General features: G+C 45.2%; 1 protein-coding gene across 1 annotated transcript in view; it reads right to left on the reverse strand.

The window, feature by feature from the left end:
• Positions 1 to 1,172: 1,172 nt before the first annotated feature.
• The window catches only part of LOC143989523 (uncharacterized), an 89,935-nt gene continuing 74,187 nt past the window's right edge, over positions 1,173 to 16,920 (reverse strand). Inside the window, exon 11 of the mRNA XM_077489658.1 lies at positions 1,173 to 5,034. Coding sequence (XP_077345784.1) covers positions 4,660 to 5,034 — 375 coding nt within the window. The 3' untranslated portion in view covers positions 1,173 to 4,659. The remainder of the gene's footprint in view (positions 5,035 to 16,920) is intronic.

Below are 16,920 nucleotides of genomic sequence, written 5' to 3' on the forward strand. Positions count from 1 at the left end.
CATGCGAGAACTGGTCTGTGAACGTTGATGTGAAATGTCCACACTCCTATGTGGATCCATGATGTATAAATTAAAGTGGAGCACTATACCAAAGAAGCTCCTTTATCTTTGCCTGTTATACTGTATATACAGTGGGGAAAATAATTATTTGATCCTCTGCAGATTTTGTAAGTTTGCCCACTTCTAAAGAAATGCAGGGTCTATTATTTTTTATCATAGCTGTATTTTAAAAAAATAGGCCCTTTCACACATACGGACCATACGTCTATAATCTTGTCCCTGATATCCTTTGACAGCTCTTTGGTCTTGCCCATGATTGTGAGGTTTGAATGGAAGAAAGAGATTCTGTGGACAGGTGTCTTTTATAAATCTAACGAGTTGACGTTAGGAGCACCTTACTAAGTTGACAGGACTAATCTGTGTACCATATGAGCACATAATGTAGCCAATCTGTAGAAGCCTGAATTATTGTTGGTTAGTAGGGGGATCAAATACTTAATTTACTCACTGAACTGTAACTTAATTTATGTCAGGGCTGGGCTCAGCCCTTCCTTCTCAGAGCTGGCCACTCAGCTGTCGCCTATAGCCAGCGCCTATCTCTCCAGAGTTACTCAGCTGTTGATGATATCCTGCTTGTCAGTTCTGCCTACTAAAGCCGTTCAGCCCAGTGGATCTCTGCCTTCGCCTTGGTCAACATCACAGAGACAATTTCCTGCGTTCCTGTTTAAAGATTTGCTGTGCTGACATCCCTTCTGGCTCCAGATCCTGCTTGCTGTTCCACTACAGTGATCCCTGACTTCTGGCTTGGCTGACTATCCGTTCCGGTTCCTGAACTTTGGCTATGTTTTGACTACGTTTGTTCTTTTTACTTTTATTATTAAACAAGTGTGATTTAAACTGTACTTCTGTCTCGGTCTGATTTTATGGTTTCTGACAATTTATAACATTTGTATTGTGTTTTTTCTGGATTTTTGGTTGATATTCTCTCTCTATCGCTAAAAATACACCTATAATAAAAATAAAATAAAAATTATAGACCCTTTATTTCTTTATAAGTGGGCAAACTTACAAAATTTGCAGGAGAGCAAATATTTTCCCCACTTTGTTTTTTTACTGTGGTATCCTACTAACTCTTAGCTGATAGGTAGCAAACAAAACCGACAAAACCAGCATTATGTTTCATTCCATAACTGAATTTACTTCTGTGAATAGTTCTGAAATACTGCAATACAATCACATAAACTGTGGTTACAATATGCTTTTACACAAGTCTCTTTTACATGCATTACATTTCCGTTGCAGACAGCACACTTTCAAATCCCACAGTAAATACATAGCATCTCAAGCTAGATACAGTGTATCCAGAAAGTATTGACAGTGCTTCACTTTTTCCACATTTTATTATATTACAGAATCCAAAATGGATTAAATTCATTATTTTCCTCAAGATTCTACAAACAATACCCCATAATGACAAAGTGAAAGAAGTTTATTTTAAATAAATTGCAAAGATTTCAAACAAAAAACAGAAAAAAAAAAAATAAAAAAATCACAAAAATCACATGTACATAAGTATTCACAGCCTTTGCTCAATACTTTGTTGAAGCACCTTTGGCACCAATTACAGCCTCAAGTCTTTTTGAGTATGATGCTACAAGCTTGGCACACCTATTTTGGACAGTTTCTCCCATTCTTCTTTGCAGGACCCCTCAAGTTCCATCAGGTTGGACGGGGAGTGTCAGTGCACAGCCATTTTTAGATCTCTCCAAAGATGTTCAATCGGGTTCAAGTCTGGGCTCAGGCTGGGCCACTCACAGAGTTGCCCTGTAGCCACTCTTTTGTTATCTGTTATTGGCTGTGTGCTTAGGGTCATTGTCCTGTTGGAAGATGAACCTTCCCCCCCAGTCTGAGGTCCAGAGCGCTCTGGAGCAGGTTTTCATCGAGGATATCGCTGGACATTGCTGCATTCATCTTTTCCCTCGATCCTGCCACTGAAAAGCATCCCCACAGCATGATGCTGCCACCAGTATGCTTTACTGTAGGGACGGTATAGGCCAGGTGATGAGCGGTGCCTGGTGTCCTCCAGACATGCCGCTTGCCATTCAGGCCAAAGAGTTCAATCTTTGTTTCATCTGACTAGAGAATTTGATTCTCATGGTGTGAGAATTCTTCAGGTGCCTTTTGGAAAACTCCATTTGGGCTGTCATGTGCTTCGGTCTAGCCACTTTACCATACAGGCCTAATTGGTGGAGTGCTGTAGAGATGGTGGTTCTTGAAGGTTCTCATCTCTCCACAGAGAAAGGCTGGAGCTCTGTCAGAGTGACCATGGGGTTCTTGGTGGCCTCCCTGACTAAGGCCCTTCTCCCCCCGATCGCTCAGTTTGGCTGGGCAGCCCACTCTAGGAAGATCCCTGGTGGTTCCAAACTTCTTCCATTTACAGATGATGGAGGCCACTGTGCTCACTGGGACCTTCAGTGCTGCAGAAATATTTTTTTACCCTTCCCCTTATCTGTGCCTCGATACAATCTCGTCTCCATGGTCTACAGACAATTTCTTGGACTTCATGGCCTGGTTTGTGCTCTGACATGCACTGTTAACTGTGGGACCTTATATAGACAAGTGTGTGCCTTTCAAAATCATGTCCAATCAAATGAATTTACCACAGGTGGACTCCAATCAAGTTGTATAAACACCTCAAGGATGATCAGTGGAAACAGGAGGCACCTGAGCTCAATTTGGAGTGTCATGGCAAAGGCTGTGAATACTTCCCCTCATGTGAATTTTTAAATTTTTTTAAATTGCAAAGATTTCAAACAAACCTCTTTCACGTTGTAATTATGGGGTATTGTTTGTAGAATTTTGAGGAAAAAAATGAATTTAATCCATTTTGGAATAAGACTGTAACATAACAAAATGTGGAATAAGTGAAGGACTGTGAAAGAGGAAGTAAACCCTGATGGGTTTACTTCCTCTTTCATTCCCTGCAAAGGTAAAGCATAATTGACTACTATGCATCGCATAGTAGTCCATTATGTGTCACTTACCTGACACAGGAGCCAGCGAAGTCACCGCTGTCCCCTGTAGTCCGGCGCATCCATCTTCTCAGTGGGTCTCGCCGCTGTCATTCGGCGAAGCCGCGATAACGTCACTCCCGCGCATGCGCACGGGGGCCGCCACTCGCGGCATATTGCCGTTGACAGTGGTGCGCTCAGTGCGCCGTAGACAGCGGTGCCTGTCTTTTGTCAAATATCTCCTAAACTGTGTCGGTTTAGGAGATATTTCTTGGACCTACAGGTAAGCCTTAATCTAGGCTTACCTGTAGGTCAAAGTGTGTTGTAAGGGTTTACAACCACTTGAATACTTTACAGATACTGTATGTCATAAACTTCCACAAATGATAAATAGACTTACAAGCATATGTGTATCAAAGGGAAAAGGAGAAGAGCTTCATTTATGTGCTGGGCAAAATGGTTCTGACTTATGTGAGGGCGAAAACTTGCTCTAGATAGATAATAGATGGCTCTCTAATAATGTGAGAGACAGTACAACTACAGTTGGCTACAAGATGGGGGCTAACGTTTATTATTCTCAATTACATTTAATAGACAAAATTGGTATTTTAAGTTTTAAAGGGGAGTTCCACCTAAAAATTGACCTTCTACTGATCAGATTTCTCCAGTGTTACATTTGGCACCTTTCAGGGGAGGGGGGGAGCATATACCTGTATAATCCAGGTATTTTCTCCCACTTCCGGGCATAGATCACGGCAGGCTCCGCTGTGATCTATGCCATGTCCGGCCCCTCCTCCGTCCCACCCCCCCTGCGCTGTCTTCTGGGATACACACAGGTCCCAGAAGACAGCAGGGACCAGTGAGGATGCCCAGTGCGACTCGCGCATGCACAGTAGGAACCCAGGCAGTGAAGCCACAAGGTGTCACTTCCTGATTCCCTTACCGAAGATGGCGCCTCCACCCGAGAGTCGAGGGACAGATCGGCTTCGGGTGAGGATATCGCAGGCGCCCTGGACAGGTAAGTGTCTATATTTTAAAAGTCAGCAGCGGCAGTATTTGTGGCTGTTGACTTTAAAAAAATATCAAATAAAATTGGGGGAACTCCGCTTTAAGTCAACGGTTGGTTTAATCTTGTTGGCCTAATTAACTTGTATATTTCAATGTCTACTGTACGCCTAAGTGCATGAATATGAGTTGGCCACAACTTAACACCATGATTTCCTATGATCGTCAGCTCCATCTAGTGGCTAAAGCTTACAAAAGGGATGAAAAGTAATGACTCAATTTTTATCTTTCTACTGCTATCAATGGCCAACACGGTACACAACTTCATCCATGTCTCTGGTGATCTCTGACCTTCTTCTGAACTGTTTCTTACATGATGAATATCAGCCATGGAGTATATCGGAGGTGTGTATCAGGGTGTGCTTCTTCCCAACATGAGAGCTGTGATGTCCAGCAACATTCATATAGAAGACATTTCCGATTGTGTGGGATCTCTGATGTCCTGGAAGATAGAACTTCAGAGAGTAACGATTCCCTCACTTAGGACAGGAAAGTGGCTTCTTCCCCATGTGAGACCTCAGATGTGTGAAAAGATATCACTTCTGTGAAAAACATTTCCTGCAATCAGACAGGAATACAGCTTCTATCTCTTATGCAATCTCTGATGTATGTAAAGATTAGACTTCTGTGAAAAACTTTTTCCACATTCAGGACAGGAATACGGCTTCTCCCCCGTGTGACATCTCTGATGTCTGTATAGAGTGGACATCTGTGAAAAACATTGCCCGCACTCAGGACAGGAATATGGCTTTTCTTCTGCGTGAGACCTTTGATGTCTGACAAGTACTGATTTTAGTACAAAACATTTGCCGCACTCAGGACAGGAATACGGCTTTTCTCCCGTGTGCAATCTCTGATGCATGTTAAGACTGAATTTTTCTAAAAAATGTTTCCCACACTCAGCACAGGAATACGGCTTCTCACCTGTGTGCAATATCTGATGTTTGTTAAGACTGTACTTATGTGAAAAACATTTGCCACACTCTTGGCAGGAATATGGTTTCACCCCCATGTGAGAGCTCTGATGTGAGACAAAATCTGATTTCTGTACAAAACATTTTCCGCACTCAGTACAGGAATACGGCTTCTCCCCTGTGTGCATTCTCCGATGTCTGGATAGATTGGACTTCTGTGAAAAACATTTCCCGCATTCAAGACAAGAAAATGGTTTCTCCCCTGTGTGCAATATCTGATGTATGGAAAGATTGTACTTCTTTGAAAAACATTTCCCGCACTCAGTACAGGAAAACCTCTTATCTGTTGGAAGGACGACACCATCCCTCACAGTCTGAGGTTCCTCAGGATAAGAGGAATACAATGGTCCATCTACACTGTGTGGTGCCGGATGGACATTTGAGGTAGTCGGTTTTTCTCCTGGACTATACTGTGTGATGTCCTCATCTTCTACTTTACAGTCTGGAGACAAAGTGAGACAATCCTCTGAGGTTTTCCTCATCTCCCGTCCATCTACTAAAATAGAAATACAAAGATTATTACTAGACATGAGCTGATTGGTTCCCCTAAACCAGGACTCCGCCCACATCAAGCAGCTTTGTCATAGAAGATATTACAATTCCCCCTCAAGGTAACTAGTAAATGGGTCCTCTGATCTCCAACCAGATAATTTCTTTATATATGGACCTCAGTCAGTTAGTTAGGAAGCAACGAGAACTGTCTTTTATAGGAGTGACAGTGATGAGGGGATTATAGGACGAGTGTCCCCTCCCCCTCTATCACTCATTGTCATCTTCCCAACACAAGAAGTCCTGCACTTCCTTATTTAGTCCATGATTTAGTCATGAATAACAGCGGGGCTGAGCCCCACCAGAGGTCAGAGAGTGAGGATGGGGGGAGAACAACCAAGATGAAGACTGGACTGATCCTGAAGACCACCATCATTGGGTTATTATCTCCTCCCTCATTATCACTTTCTGTTTAAGGTTCCAAAGTCTGAGGATGTTATCACATTATTATCACCATGTAAATGTCTGTGCTCCAATCAAATCATCAGATATAAAATGTCCTGCTGGTAGGAAATGGGTGTAACTAAAGAAAATAAATATTATGTTTATATATAGCAGTGGGTAGACGGTAGAGAGTGGAAGTCAGGACTATGTAATGCACAACTTATTATATAAGATACAACAGTTAGGACTATACAGTATAAGAATTATGTAATGTACAACAGAGTATATAGTGCATAAGTCAGGAGTATGTGCAATATAAATAATATAGTGTAATAGTAAAGGAATCATGTTACTGGTTTACAGTAATCAGTGGTAACGTAAATGTTTAAAGTGGAAGTAAACCCTTCAATCGTTTTCAGTCAAGGAAGCTGCCATCTTGGACTCTAATGATTGTTCAACTGCCATAATACTGCACATGTGATCAGTTAAGAAACCAGCCATTGGATAGCTTGAAAGTTTGGTTGAGAGCACAACCAATGTGAAAGTTAGCATTTCCGGCATGCCGGGAATGTAAGTGTTTTTTGAAACTGGGTTTACTCCCGCTTTAAGTAACTGAAATAAGCTGCAGAGGTCCCACACTGCTGCTTCCCATCTTCTGAGACTGCACTCAGTGACTTGGGTCTGAAACTATACAGGACATATCCCTCCACGCAGCACAGCCAGCAAAAAACTGATCAGTAACTCTGGTAGAATTGCTCTGCCAAAAATTTTAATAGGCCCGGGGGTGGGGCAGAAGACCCAAGGCACATGTCCCAGCTACTTAGCTCGAGTGACGCCTATGGTGAAAATCAACATTTTGGTGTCGGCTGAACCTCAGAATCTACAAAAATATTGTGACATACCTAACCAGGACAGGGGCTTCTGGAGAGGACTAGGAGCAAGCCTCTTACCCACTGACTATAGGCCTAGGCATTTAAGGGTGCACTACTCTTTGGGAGGTGTATGCCTGAGGGATCAGTGAAGTGGTCTTGTTTCTGATTCAGATTCATGTCTCCCTCAAAACACACAGACTCTGGGAACTGGATGTTACATTTCCATATTTGGGGCCTCAAACCAGCAATGACTTTAGATTTTAATGTAATCTGCTCAAGCCAGTGGGGTCCCCCTGCCATAATGTGTTTATTGTAAGTAAGTCTTCTGCTATTGACTGTTTAATAAGGTGCTATGCGTTTTCCGCTAAGCATATCTCTCCCATTGTTAATTGGACCTATTGTCCGATTAATGACAACATTGTCTGGATGGGCATTGAGTCACCTAGGCTGGTTTAAGTGACTAGTTAATTAGCTCAAGTTAATTATGTTTCTGGTTATAGTTTGTATTGTTAGGGTAATATGAGCAGGAGGGGACTGTTCTTCTGTGGGGTATAAAATATGTGTCAGAGTTTCAATAAAGCATTACAGTTTCATACAAGCTATTTGTCGGCTAGTCTTGTATGGTCAGCTATATTTGGTATCTATGTCCAGACTGGAGGAAACAATGATGAGTCACCTGCCAAAGTGTTGGCACTGGGCCCAAGTGCCACCAGCCCATGCCACAGACTTTCAGCAATTCCAGAGACTGGGGATTTAATAGACTTTTCTGCTGAGGAGAAACAACCTGGTGAGCCTCCAGCAGAAGAGCTGGAATCAGGGCCAAACATCACTGAGCTCGGCCCGGCACCAACAGCAGCTTCAGCCTCCCTGAAAGAAGAGGCAGCCGGCCTTTCTCTTACACCATTGACAGGGACATGGGATTTCCTGCAAGCCGCATCTGTAGAGTTACAAGAACCTTCTCCATCTGAAGTGCTGACAACCGGACAGAGGATCCAAGACCTTTGTCCCACACCTGCCGCAGTTCCAGGGGCCCAGGTAAGAAGGTGGTGGTCATTCCCCAGCAGCAGATCAGGATCCAGGGGGAGAAGGGAAAGGAGGTGTTCATCCCCCCTCCCCAATGGCAGTGTAGTGACTTAGCCCTTTAACAATCTGCACCGTTTGGTGGAGCATATTATGAGTCATGCTAAATCACTGAAAAATGTGGACTTTAAAGGGTTTTTAAGAGTGAAGGAAGCCGTTCTCTCTCCAAAGCGGGTGTCCAGGAGTCTGAGAGATGGAGCAACCAGCTCATCGCCCAAATAGCAGATACACGGTTCGGAAGAGAATGTGGTCATCCTTCCACCCCAGGCGAAAGAGATCCACAGTCTGGGAGTGGAAGAGGTCAGCCTCCTTCCCTAACAGTTAGCCAGGCCGGATTATGTGGGGTCCCCAGCAGAAGTTCTGGCAACAGGACAGCATCGGCAACAACTGCGGAGTTCCAGTAGGCCCCTCTCTCCAGCTACAAGCTGATGTAGTAAAGCTTCTACACCCAGCTGAAGTGCTGGCAGCCGGACAGAGAGTCAACAACCTCTGCCCCACACCTACTGATGACGATTTCCTGCGGCCAAGAATAGAAATCAGGTTGACCAACTGTGTGGGTTTACTCTGCCCGACTAAATCAAGTGCAGACCAGGTGGAGGTCTGGGACCTTGTTAGCTCACTTTTGATGGGGGTGAAATGTGACATGTCTAACCAGGACAGGTGCTTTTGGAGAGGACCAGGGGGCCTCTATGCCTCAAACTAGCAATGACTGTAGATGTTAACCTCCCTGGCGGTATGATTATTTCAGATTTTAGGTGCTAAAAGCGGTACAATTATTTTGCATGAAAATTTGCCGTTTTATATTGTAGTCCTGTAATTCTTAGGAATAACTCACTTAAATCTGTCCAAACCAGAGTCTAGCAGACATCCCGGGTATGATAAAGTTTGAAAAATGAAATAATAAATTATAATATAATAAATAACTATAAATAATTATACCAAATAATAACATAACAATAATAAAAATTATTCAATAATGTAATCAAATCAAAAACACTGAAATTTGCTCAGTTGCAGAAATGTCACTGTCATTACTTTTCAGTATTTGATGACGGATCTCCCCCCAAATCGCTATCGCTCAATTCTGCAAGTGATTCCAATTTATTATCGCTGTTTTCTAGCTGGTCTAAAATAATTTTTGATGTAAAGGGACAGTTTTGGTTGCTATGGACAATCTCCAGTTACCAGACATAAAGAACAGTTTTTATAATATAAAACTGCATGCAGGACACTGGACAGACCACTAGGGACAAAGGGGATGTGAAATAATTACATACAGCAATGTAATCTGTAAGATTACATTATACTGTATGTAATGTGTGTGTTTCACTTTTTGAATTTGGCGCCGTTCTCCATCCCCGTGCATCGCAGCGCTCGCAGGGAATGGAGATCGGCTCCGTGATAGATCGAGCAGAGCACAGCTCGCTCGAACAGCAGGGGGACATCGCTGGATCCAGGGGACAAGGTAAGTAACCTTTCCCTGCATTCAGTGATGCGATCCCGAGTCTGGCTCGGAGTTACCACTTTTGATATAAAATTTCCACCCCGAGCCAGACTCGGGAATACTGCCAGGGGGGTTACTGTACTCTGCTCAAATCACTGTGGGTCCCCTGCCATAATGTGTCTCTTGCTATTGTCTGTTTAATAAGGTGTTATGTGTTTTCTGCTAAGCATATCTCTCCCATTGTTAAATTGAGTCACCTATTGTCTGATTAATCACATTTTCTGGGTGAGCATTGTGTCACCTAGACTGGTTGAAATTACTAGTTAATTAGCTCAAGTTAATTATGTTTCTGGTTCACACAAGCTCCCACTTTCCTTGTCCTCTCTTTTCCAATGTTTCTGGTTACAGTTTGTATTGTTAGGGTAATATGATCAGGAGGGGACTGTTCTTCTGTGGGTTATAAAATATGTGTCTGATTTTCAATAAAGCGTCCCAGTTTCAAACAATCTGTTTGTTAGTCTTGTATGGTCAGCTATAATATATCTGGTCTCTATGTCCAGACTGGAGGAAGTGGTATACTGGTGGAAGCACCAAAGCTGGGTGCTGGGACCGTGCCGTCACAAATATAGTATAGATACTGTACATAAATTGTGTCTGCAGCACAGAGAAGGAAGATTATCAGATCGAAATACAGGAGTACGGGATGGGGAACACAGCTCAGGAGAGTGACCAGGGTATTACAGGCTGATATCACCCAGTCCTTGCCCTACTCTAGACCAATCAGTGAGCAGTATGGGTGGAGGAATGTATTTAGTGTTAATGACCCACCTGTGCTGATCTCTGTAGGAGTGTCCTCCTCTATAAATGTCCCTGTTATTCCATCCTCCTCCATAGACTGCTCATCATCCCTCACATACGTCTCTTCTTCTGATTTAACCTCAACTTTTATATTTATCAAATCTTCATCCTAAACCAAGAAAAGGATGGAAATTATAATCTGTAAAATATAAGCTCACATACAAAATACACACATTGGGGATTATTTACTAAAGGCAAATCCACTTTGCACTACAAGTGCACTTTCAAGTGCAGTCGCTGTAGCTCTGAGGGAGACATGCAAGGAAATAAAAAAAAATATATATTTTTTTTTTAGCTTGCACATGATTGGATGATAAAGTCAGCAGAGCTTCCCCTCATTTCAGATCTTCCCTTCAGATCTACAGCAAGTGCACTTGTAGTGCAGAGTGGATTTGCCTTTAGTAAATCAACCCCATAGTCTCTACAAGTCCCATCTTCTAGATCAGGGATATGCAATTAGCGGACCTCCAGCTGTTGCAGAACTACAAGTCCCTTGACGCATAGCAAGACTCTGACAGCCACAAGCATGACACCTAGAGGCATGATGGGACTTGTAGTTTTGCAACAGCTGGAGGTCCGCTAATTGCATATCCCTGATCTAGAGGCACAGACATTTCCCACCAACCTTGTAACCTTGAGGGATGGTGTGACCTTCCTGTGTGGAATCCCGGGAATACAGAGGACGGGGACATCTCTCTGGTGGGTTCCTGGTATTAGGTGGCTCCATCATATCCTTGTGTCCTTCTGAAAACTCCTCCATCACTCCATACTCCTCATCCTCCTCTGTATATTCTTCTTTAACAACAATATTATAATCCCCGAAGCTTCCGCTCTGAACAATATAATAAAACATTAATTGTAACAAACAAATGGTGTATAAATCAGAACTACCAATAATAGATTATCATCTACCTGATCATGGTGGGGGATGGTGTGACCTTCCTGTGTGGAATCCCGGGAATACAGAGGACGGGGACATCTCTCTGGTGGGTTCCCATTACTGGATCCATCTGTAGGAAACACACACACTGACTGAATACATTGTTTCTATGTGTTTATCAGATGATGGGGGATCTAGGTGGAGCCTCCGTACTGCTCTCTCCTTTACAATAAAGTCTCCTCTTACCCGGTGATGTGAGGGGCGGCTGATTGTCCATCATGACGTCCTTGTAGAGATCCTTGTGTCCTTCTAAATACTCCCACTCCTCCATGGAGAAATAGACAGTGACATCCTGACACCTTATAGGAACCTGACACACACAATGATACAGTCACCATCCAGACACATCCCTTGTCTGTTACTGGATAATGTCCCAGAATCCTCCTCACCTCTCCTGTCAGCAGCTCAGTGATCTTGCTGGTGATTTCTAGAATCTTCTTTTTATTTTTCTATTCTATCGGGGAGGGAGGTGGAGGCAATGTGATGGTCATATGATCGATCGCCAGACTTCACAGAAGAAAAACTGTAGATTTGAACACAAATATTAAAATCAAATGACATTCCCAGAATCCTCCTCACCTTACAGTTCAGGTCTCCATTTTATTAAAGCCCCACTGCAGGCTGAGATATCATTCACCCACACAGGACCACCACACTCTGTAGGTTAATAGCTTGTCATGAGGAATTTTGCCATCATTACACACAACACAGGACCAGCTGACCTGCTTTGCTTGTTAGGATGCAAAGGGCTCGTCCACATCCTAAGACCATTGAATAAGGAAGGAAGGAGCCAGATGGAGAGAGTTGAGAGGAGGAGCTGTGAGGTCAGTGTGATGTCATAGGATTCGCTGACTCTGGTTGAACAGACATTGGGTGGAGGAGCTGTGAGGTCAGTGTGATGTAATAGGATTCTCTGATTATGAATGGAGAGACATTAGGAGGAGGAGCTGTACGTTCAGTGTGATGTCATAGAATTCCCCAATTCCGAATGCAGGATCATTGGAAGGAGGAGCTGCGAGGTTAATGTGATGTCATAGGATTCTCTGACTCTGAATAGAGGGACTTTTGAGAAAGAAGCTTTGAAGTCAGTGTGGTGTCGTAGGATTCTCTAACTCCAGTTGGGGGGACATTGGGAGAAGGAGCTGTGAGATCAGTGCAGGGGTGGATTGACCATTCGGGCCCTCAGGCAGTCAGTAGAGGGCCCCATGAAAGGCTCCACACATCATACAGCAGCATATTTAGGTCTGTCTGAATAATGTGTCAGCCTGAAACCCAGACACATTATTCAGACAGGAATGTGGCTCCGTGCAGGGCCTAGCAGGAGGATAAGTGGAATCTGGGGTGGAAGTGGATGAGAAGGCGGAAGAAACATATGCCAAACGAGCAAGAGATGGCCGATGGAAGTGAGGGAAGCGGAGCAGGAGGCGGCAGTAGCCTCCGAACCTGGAAGTAGCTCAGGTGTGGTTATAGAGCAGGGCAGAGTCCCACGAGGCTTTGATGGTGATAGTCAGTGATGGAGCCAGTGAGCAGCACGAAGGTGAGAGGAGTCCATAATATTATGTGGCATGACTGGGCACAGACTCCTTCACCACGACTGATGTAGCGATCAGGGAACCCTGCCAATATGCTTATTCAGCTTAAAGTATGCATTTTAGGGGTGGATGGGGGGAATCTCCTGGTGTAGTACGGGGCGGGGGGGGGAACTCCCCTCTTGCTCTCATCCCTTTCACTCTCTTACACACCCTTCTCTCTCTCTCTCTCTCACCACCTTTCTCTCTCCCTCTCTCTCTTACCGTACACACACACACACACACACACCTTTTTCTCTCTTTCACCACTAGAGCTGCCACGCCGAGTCGACGTAATAGATTACGTCGACTACAAAAATACGTTGACGTGCGTGCAGGGCGTCGATACGTTACACTGCTCTGTGTCTCCTGCTCTCCTCCATTCTGCCGTCCCCCTCTCTTCTCCCCCTCCGTGAATCTGTCCCCCTCCGTTCTGCCGCCCCCCTCTCCTTTCCCCTCCGTGCATCTGTCCCCCCTCTCTCTTCTCTGTGTCCCCCTCTCTCTTCTCTGTGTCCCGCTCCGAGCTGCCCCCCCCCCAGTATCTCAGGATGGAGAGCAGAGGTAGGAACAGGTAAACCCGGCTCCTTCGTTTTCAGAATGGACAGAGTCAGTTACCACTGACTCTGTCCATTCACATAACTGAAACATTGTAACCTCCTGTGATTACGATGTCTCAGTTAACGAATGGAGAGAAGCCGCTGTCTTCTCTCCATTCATTATCAGTGCAGCAGAGGCTGCAGAGAAAGGGACTGGGGAATCTCTGTCCCCAGTCCCTTTCCCTGTCTCAAATGGGAGATGTCAGAGGTCTGTTAAGACCCCTGATATCTCACCATAGCCCCCCCAACAGGGCTGATAAAAAAATTGCAATAAATAAAAAAAAAACAAAAAAAAAATAAAAACACACACTGACACTGTCCCCACACACACTCCCCCTTAAAAAAAAGAAAGCATTGTAAAAAATAAATGATAAACATTCATGAACTTCTGAACAGAAAATAAAAAGCCAAGATAAAAGAATATATATATTATTTTATCTCAACTTTGCAAAAAATAAGTACATAAAAAAAAAGTAAGTTAAAAGAATACAAGTACATACTTATATATAATTTGTAATCGGAGTCTTCAAGTGGGAAATGCAATATTACTTAAGAACCAAGGCCTGAGGTGTGCCATGGCCTGGATGGTCAGTATGCCTGAAAAGAGGGCATACCCTGAATGTAAGAATAAGAAAAAATACTATGAGTATGAGTGAATAAACTGGGGGAAACGGGTGGGTGGGCACCTAGAAAACCCCAACCCTGGCCCTGACAGAGGAGGAGGGTTATATAGTCTCTCAGACTCCTCCCACAAATACAGGCTGGCCTACGGCCAGCCTTCCCACTTGTAATCGGAGTCTTCAAGTGGGAAATGCAATATTACTTAAGAAACAAGGCCTGAGGTGTGCCATGGCCTGGATGGTCAGTATGCCTGAAAAGAGGGCAAAAAGACACAAGTTTAGGTGGGAGAGGGAAGGTAAAGATCCCATCCATAAAATGACGTATGCCCAAACGCCAACCGTAAGTAACCGGTAAGTATCCGCTGTGAAAGTAGAACCCACCGACTCCTGACCTGGAGATGAGAAGGAACCTCCTTAGAGCCTGCAAGCTACGCAAACCCAATTGAACGTCCCGTGAAGGATAGGATGAGCCTGATGCCCAAGGTAACCCGGACATGAGAATGAACTACTATGAATGAGAGGATACGTGGGGAAAAGAGAGCAAGGGCTGACCCGAAGAACCCCTACAACAGACACCAGAAGAAGCACCGTGAAACACCCCTTCCCATACCTGGTAAGAGGAAGTGAGAGGGTGAGTGCCAAAAATACCAGTGATAGGAGAGGAAACCTGGCTGCCCGATGGATGTGATGGAGTAGGTGCCACGGCAATGAGCATCATCAACATGGAGACACCAAGACAGACTGGTCCCACCGGATGCGAACAGGTCATGCTTCAGCCTGAGACCTAACAACCAAGACCGAATCCTAAACCGAGGAAGGAGAGTCAGACTCCAACCCAGAGAAATAAGTCCCATGGCATGTTACAGCCATGCCCAAGTGACTGAAGCCCCCACCTGGAACAGACCGGGGATCAGCAAGATGACTGGACCGATGTCCCTGAGCAGTACTCCAGGCAACCTCCTAGACACAAGCTCGGAGTTGTGAGTGGAATCCAGAATCATGATGACGTCGCCCAAAATATAAGACCCACCACCCAAGGACCGTGGCTAGGACACGCCCTGACTACACATCCCTGGGCGGTAACCAGGGCCTCAACACAACAGGACATCAACTGAAGAAAATAGACGACTGCTTCTGACCCAAGGGTGAACCGAATGGCGAAACGATATCAGCACCAATCCGCTAGCCCCCCCAACCATGGCCGAACTGAAGGAAGTGAGTGCAAGCACGGTCGATATTGGTATGGATGCCCAACCCAACACAAACTAGAACAAATGACAGACAATCAGACATGAGAACAACAACGCCCCTCTGTCTACCTATGAAACATGAGCAGAATATGTCCAGACCACTGCGCGTACATGAACCTGACGACAGCCCCCCCCCTTGTGTGAGTGGCAAGTGAGCCCGAGTAACCTGCAGTGCAGATACAGGTAATGGACTGGAAACTCAGGGCTAGTGTACCCACAGGCCGTAGTGGGTAGTCGTAAAGATGTGGTGAATGAAACATGCATCGTATGACGTATGGTATACGGGCGAGAAGACTGTGGACAACAATCAATTAACAACGAAACCTCAGCCCGTATGGATCTGTAGACGTGACAGATCCCGATGTGCGAGCCCTAGCTAACTGACCCCGGTACAAACATGAACACAGATATGATGAGACATGACAATCAATGCAGACAAACCTACCAGAGTATGTCATAAGTGAACAACGCCCTTCTGAGAACTCTGAAGCCAAACACCGAGGTTGGAACACCATGACAGAAACGCTGGGCAGAAACGCTATGACAGAAATACTGACAGAAATACTGACAGAAAAAATGTCACGACAATGCCATGACAGGAATGCTAAAAGTTAACCTGGGTAGAACGATGAGTGAAATCCCGGGGCAGAATGCTATGAGCGACATGCTGGCAGAACGCAAAGACAGAAAACCTGGGGAGGGAACGCTATGACAGATAACCTGGGGCGGGAACGCTATGACAGATAACCTGGGGCGGGAACGCTATGACAGATAACCTGGGGCGGGAACGCTATGACAGATAACCTGGGGCGGGAACGCTATGACAGATAACCTGGGGCGGGAACGCTATGACAGATAACCTGGGGCGGGAACGCTATGACAGATAACCTGGGGCGGGAACGCTATGACAGATAACCTGGGGCGGGAACGCTATGACAGATAACCTGGGGCGGGAACGCTATGACAGATAACCTGGGGCGGGAACGCTATGACAGATAACCTGGGGCGGGAACGCTATGACAGATAACCTGGGGCGGGAACGCTATGACAGATAACCTGGGGCGGGAACGCTATGACAGATAACCTGGGGCGGAAACGCTATGACAGATAACCTGGGGCGGGAACGCTATGACAGATAACCTGGGGCGGGAACGCTATGACAGATAACCTGGGGCGGAAACGCTATGACAGACATGCCGGGCAGAATGCCATGACAGGAACCCAGGGGCAAACACTATGACCGTCATGCTGGACAGAGCGCTATGACGGAAATACTGGACCGAACGCTATGACGGAAATACTGAACCGAACGCTATGACAGAAAGCTGGACTAAATGCTATGACCGAAACCTGGACAGAATGCTATGACAGGAAAGCTAGATAGAATGCTATGACCGAGAATGCTGGACCGAACGCTGTGACAGAAAATGCTGGACCGAACGCTGTGACAGAAAATGCTGGACCGAACGCTGTGACAGAAAATGCTGGACCGAACGCTGTGACAGAAAATACTGGACCGAACGCTGTGACAGAAAATGCTGGACCGAACGCTGTGACAGAAAATGCTGGACCGAACGATGTGACAGAAAATGCTGGGCCGAACGCTGTGACAGAAAATGCTGGGCCGAACGCAGTGACAGAAAATGCTGGGCCGAACGCTGTGACAGAAAATGCTGGGCCGAACGCTGTGACAGAAAATGCTGGGCCGA

This window comes from Lithobates pipiens, unplaced genomic scaffold (genome assembly GCF_037356315.1).
Source record: "Lithobates pipiens isolate NorthernLeopardFrog02 unplaced genomic scaffold, aLitPip1_a1.2 Scaffold_18, whole genome shotgun sequence".
NCBI classification, from domain to species: Eukaryota; Metazoa; Chordata; class Amphibia; order Anura; family Ranidae; genus Lithobates; species Lithobates pipiens.